The sequence below is a fragment of the Quercus suber genome, unplaced genomic scaffold, assembly GCF_002906115.3.
Source record: "Quercus suber isolate HL8 unplaced genomic scaffold, Cork oak 2.0 scaffold_921, whole genome shotgun sequence".
Taxonomy (NCBI): domain Eukaryota; kingdom Viridiplantae; phylum Streptophyta; class Magnoliopsida; order Fagales; family Fagaceae; genus Quercus; species Quercus suber.
Window position 1 is genome coordinate 189,161 of NW_027070344.1, and position 6,000 is coordinate 195,160.

At 34.2% G+C, this 6,000-nt stretch overlaps 1 protein-coding gene across 3 annotated transcripts; it reads right to left on the reverse strand.

Annotated features, from left to right (window-relative positions):
• Positions 1-1,866: 1,866 nt before the first annotated feature.
• Positions 1,867-4,514, reverse strand: LOC111986902 (YDG domain-containing protein At5g47150). 3 transcript variants are annotated; one of them, XM_065768325.1, is made up of 2 exons: positions 4,416-4,514; positions 1,867-3,231 (listed from the first exon to the last, which is right to left on the reverse strand). In XM_065768325.1, the coding sequence occupies exon 2, from the start codon at positions 3,187-3,189 to the stop codon at positions 2,131-2,133; it is 1,059 nt and encodes a 352-aa protein (XP_065624397.1). In that variant the 5' UTR covers positions 3,190-3,231; positions 4,416-4,514; the 3' UTR covers positions 1,867-2,130. The 3 variants fall into 3 exon arrangements, with proteins under 3 accessions (XP_065624397.1, XP_023874363.1, XP_023874365.1); XM_024018595.2 differs by lacking the exon at positions 4,416-4,514 and adding an exon at positions 4,299-4,390; XM_024018597.2 differs by lacking the exon at positions 4,416-4,514 and adding an exon at positions 4,082-4,210.
• Positions 4,515-6,000: the final 1,486 nt, after the last annotated feature.

Genomic DNA, 6,000 nt, shown 5'->3' on the forward strand with positions numbered 1-6,000 from the left:
TTTTAAAGCAACCGCATTAGTTAGTGTAAAATTTTCATCTATTTTGCAAGAAAAAAAAACCTACTTTTTCTATTTTACACATCCACTTTTACAAAGCACTCACATCAGTTTATCTATTCTACACATTTATTCAATAAAATATTCATTTCTTTAACACTGTCATCTCTCTTACAGGCCCAATACAACCCACACAACCACCATCATCAAGCAACCACCATCATCAAGATCGATGCCTCCGGCCTCCCACTGTGCAATAAGATCAACACTAGCATCCAAAAAAAAAAAAAAAACCAGTAAAAAAAAAGCCCAAAGGGCAAGCCGATCATGCTGAAATTCACACAACCCACAGACCCACACCCACAATCACCAATACCACCGACCCACACCCACAATCACCGATACCACCAACCCACACCCACAATCACCGATACCACCAACCCACACCTATAATCACTATCACGGCAGCCTCAAGCTCAACCAAAAAACCAGAAAAACAAACCCAGCAAAATAAAAAATGGATCAAAACCCACTTATCAAGATTGACACCTCCGGCCTCCCATTGTGCAACAATGAGAAACAAAGGCAAGCGATCAACGATCAAACAACGAGAAACCCACTAATCAACCCCATTCAACTTGAAAACAACTTATCAACCCCATTCAACCCGAAAACAACGAGAAACAAAGGAAGAAAGAGAGAGCGGCAGCGATGGAGATCGACGATCAATGGAAGCTAGAGGAAGAAAGATTTATGAGATGAGAGAAAGAGAGAGCTGTGAGCGTGAGAGAGTTGATTTGATGAAATGAGAAAAAGAGAGTGAGGTGAGAGTCAGAGGTACAGAGAGGAGAGAGAAACAAATACTAAAATATTAAATGGAAGAATTACAGTAACCGTGCATATATGCACAGTTACTGTAGTAGTGGTACATATTTGTACACTTTTACATTGATTGATGTGGGCATTTTTTTTTTTTTGTTAAAATGTGCAAAATAATGCACTTTTTGTATTATGCAAGATTTTGCAACCGCTGATGCGGTTGCTCTTACCATGCCCAAACCTCAATACACCCAAATTATTCTCTTACATAAATACAAAGTTCTCTCTCTTAATTCAAAGGTTGGGGCTGAAAACAAAACTAAGGGCTGAACCATTAACACACAGAGGTTTTCTCATCTCTACACAACCCCTCCGCTAAGACCCAGGACCCAGGCTTCAAAGAGATCTTTCACTCTTACATCTTTTGCCACACCACTTCTGAATTAACAAGCTCCATATATATAGAGCAGAAAAAATTCTGCGAGTAGTATTGCTGTGCATGTGTCGGCAAGCATGCAACAAAGCCATGCAACAAGAAAGTCAACAACTTCGGCAAAAAGCGTGAAACAAATCCAACACATTTAACGTAGGCGTGATCTCAATCTTCAAACATGCTTCACCACGCAACAAAGTCACATACTTTAGGAGACAAAACTGATCTTGGCATACAACTAAAGCCACACGGCCCACACCGATATTTGCATATATTGAGTTATTGACAATGCATGGAAAAAAAACATCAATTTCGTGCTTGACAGGGATCCAGCAACAGGACCCCTGGCATCGGCCACAGGACCGCCGGCACTGACAACCCAGTCACCAAATGAGGGAAGGAGCCATTGTGCGTTTAGAAATATGGTACAAGCCAATATCTCAAACTGTTGTTCTGGAAAAATGTCCTTGCTTTAATCAATTAATTTGAATGGAGAAAAATTAATTGCTTCTTTTTTTCTTTTCTTTTTTCTCTAAAAGTTGCCATGATAATCCTTTATAATTTCTTCAAACCACCCATGATATCTAGACATTTACAACATTATCACAACAACATTAAGAGAACGCACTTCAATTAATAAAGCAACCTTTACAAAACAGAGAAATCCTTAATATTTAAAGCCAAAACAAAAACAAAACAGAAAACTTCTACTTAGAAATCCTTACCAATTTAAAACCAAAACCAAAACAAAACAGAAAACAAGACAGAAAACTTTAATTTAAAAATCCTTACTAAAATTAAAACCAAAACAGAAACAAAAACAAAACAGAAAACTTCTACTTAACATTGCTAAACTGGAAAACATTTACCATATTCATCCTCTATATGGTAAGCTTCGGCTGCCCTGGAATCCTTATCAACTCAAACTTGAATACAAGCTTACCAAAGTCTCCTCTTTCTTGTGTAACTTTATCCACATCATACAAGCCATCATAGATGTATCTCATGCTTTTCGAAGCCTTAGAACCTTCAAAGCCTCTAATTACTCTTACAGGAGTTCCAGCTTCCATGCTATTCATCAAAGCAAGGTTTCCACGTTCAACCTTCTGATCTTTTGGTTCAATTCTTCCAGCCCTTGGATTCCCACCTTGACCTGAATAAACCAATACCTCAGATGATATCATGTGATTGGCATAACGACCGGAAGCAAGAACACTTGTGGCTAATTTTTCTCCATCCTTCATCATGAAATCAATACCATTCTGAAATTGACGAGGAAGACCAATAACATACAGTTCAGTTGAACACTCAAACTTGTCACCAACTTCAATTCCAGGAACAGAGCCTATTCGTTTGTCTTCGTTAACCCATTTTCGTTCCCATCGAAGATCCATTGCTGCTGCTCTATAAGCAGTGTTGGTTGCCCCACTTTTAAATTTTGACTTTGATTTCAGTTCTCTCTTGCGCTCGCTCAAGAACTCTCTAAATAGATTCAAAGCCGCCTCCACTTTCTTTCGAGGACTATCAATAGGTTTGAAAAACTTAGAGCAAACTATACGCTTTTGATTCACAACATCCTCATTTTGTTTATATGTACAGCTCATGCTAGTTCTTTTGGAAGTTCCACTACATTTCTCAACTGAAACCAATGGCTTACATTCTTCCATGTACTTCCTCTTCTTACCAAAAACACTGGTATTAGAAGCAGCAGAAACTGATTGGCCAAAGCTTGGCACTTTGTGCATATCCTTAGCACTGCTATTAGGAGCATTAAGCTTAATGAATTCAGAAGCACTTTTAGCACGCATGACAGTGGCATTACGATATGCAACTTCATTTGGAAAAATATGAGGCACTAACGCACCACAAGCTCTGCTAGAGTAGGAGGAAGATCCAAAACCTCGTTGTTTTGTAGGCGTTGGTGAATTAAACAAACCCATCAAGCTTTATAACTTGATTTTTCAAAGCATTTATAGGAACACCTATTTAGAAGCAGAACCATATATCAGACAAAGTTACAAAATCCATATCCATATTAAAAAAAAATGAAATATTTTAAAGACAAACACAAACATGTTTGTGCATTATAAAAAGAGACAACTTGCTACTCCACAAACCAAAATATGAGTGAATAGACATCAAACATGTTGTAAATGCAGAAGCTATGATACCAATTTAAATGATTGCGAAAAATATTAAAGATCTCAAATAATAATAATAATAATAATAATAATAATAGGATAGAAGAATTTAAAAATAAACACAACCACACATAAGATAAAGCACTAAGAATTTAAATGGTTTGACAATAGACTATGTTTGTGAGTAACAAAACATGTATTTACAAAGTGTTTTACGCACTCAAAAAGTACTCACAAATAACACAATCTCTTTAGAACTCTCTTAAACTAATCCAAAGTTCTTCTCCATGTGAGAGACCTTTGGGCCATCCTATTACAAGTAGACATCAATACCTACATTCGTAGACGAGTATCATTACTTGTTGACTAAGGAATAGACTTTTCATACATACTATTTAAGAAAATTCAAACCAGGTCAAATTAGGGAAATTAGGGATTTGAGACAATTTTTAACAAATTCCACAGAGCAAGAGTAACTAAACTATACATCAAACATATTACAATCACAAAAAAAGAAAGACATGAAACAGGTAAAGCATGTTTTTAATAGAATATTACCCAGAAAAAAAAAATTAATGTCTTAAAAGCGAAGGACATCAAACATATTACAATCGCAAAAAGAAAATCTCTATATAGTCCAGATGATAATAAGAAACAACTAATATAGATACACAGAAAGAAATCTACGTACTAGGATAATAAGCACTTGCATCGAAACATAGTACAAGGAAAGACATGAAACAGGTAAAGCATGTTTTTAATCGAAGATTAGATTACCCAGAAACATTACATAGTACATTCAAAAAAACAAAATCTCTATATAGTCCAAATGATAATAAAAAACAACTAACATTAAAATTTTAATTTTTTTTTAAAAAAATGGACGTAATGGGATAATAAGAAGTTACAATAAAGTTGCTTAATGGCCAAATGGGTACTTGCTACTTCAGAAACCTAAAATGAGTGAAGAAACAACACACAAAGAGTACTTGAAATGCAATGAATCTCAGGGAAAAAAAAAACACATTTATTTTGGATAAAAATTTGGTGTCATGCATGCAAAGACGGTTACTGAACAGGCTTTGGCTTCTTCTGAGTGACTCTGAGTTTTGTGAGCAGAGCAGAAGAGCATGTTTGCGTGACGCCAAAATCTCATTTATAACAAATGCTTTCAATTCGAGTCTCTACTCTTCGGTGTACTCACCCAATTGGCCATTTGACCCAATGCACTTTCTTTTTCAGATCATGCGTGTTTTAGCTTATTGGTTGGGTTCACGGCACCTTAAAAGTCCAGCCCACGGCCCCACATCATATGGTATGAACTTGTGGGAGAAGTTTAGAATTTTATACTTCCTATAAAAAGAAGGTTGAATGATATTTTTGGTGACTTTTAATTCTTTATAATTGAAGCACTAGCATTGGCTGTAAACTAGCACTAGCATAGGTTGTAAAAAAAAAATTTATCTTAATTTGTCTGTGAAGAGAAAAAGTAAGAATGAGGAAAAAGTGAGAATAATATTTTTTATTATTTTATTAGATAGTTCATATTATTTTATTGAGTTGTATGTAAAAATAAAAACTAGAATGTAAAATGAGTTATAAAATAAATTGGTAAAATATATAAAATAGTATATGAGAATGTAAAATAAGTTTTTTTTTTTTTGCATCATGCTAATGCTTTAGAAGTTAATTTAATTACAGCCATTTCTCATTTTGAACTCACACTTTTCATCAAACTGGGAAAAAAAAAAAATATATATATATATATATATACATACACATGCATATTCATTTTTCACCCATTTCACGGCTTGTTAATTTGTGCATTTTTAAGTAGTTTAACGTAGTAGGTAGAGAATGTTTATAATTCATTTCTGCACAAATCAACAAATCATGGAAAAAAAAAAAAGGAGTGCGTGTGTGATATTTAAGTAGAGGTGTCAATTCGGGTTAGTGTATCATATTGGTGTTGTGTTGAGATAAGTTTATTCGACTAAATAGCTCAACTCAAACTCAACTTATTTAATAATCATATCATGATCCTTTAATCCTAACATGACCTATTAATGAGGTAAGTTGACATGACCCAACCCACTTGACGTGCTTAATAAACGGGCTGTATTGAGTTGACATGAATGTGATACAACTCATTTCAACCTGCTTAACACCCCTACAATCAAAGAAGTCAATACTGTATCAGTACCAATGTACCAAGAAAATATATTGCACCGGTCATTAAACTGGTACTAGTATGATCCTCTAAAATGTACTAGATAAAAAAACCGGTTGTGCCGGCCTGTACCGCTTATTTTGGAGATATTTTTGTGTGTTTTGGTTGGTACAATTTTTTAAAAAAAAAATTTAAATTGAAAACAAAATATTAAAAAACATTTTATTTTAGCTAATATATTAGGTTAATGTACTTAGGCTAATATTTAAGTTTACAAAATATGTAGATTTTAAGTTTTATATTGATAAACATAAAAAAAAAAATCATACTTACATAAAATAAATACAAACATATATATATGTGTGTGTGTGTACGTATAGAAAATTAAAAATTTACAAATAACGGTAATCTTGAAACGGTACACTGATACCAACTACTAT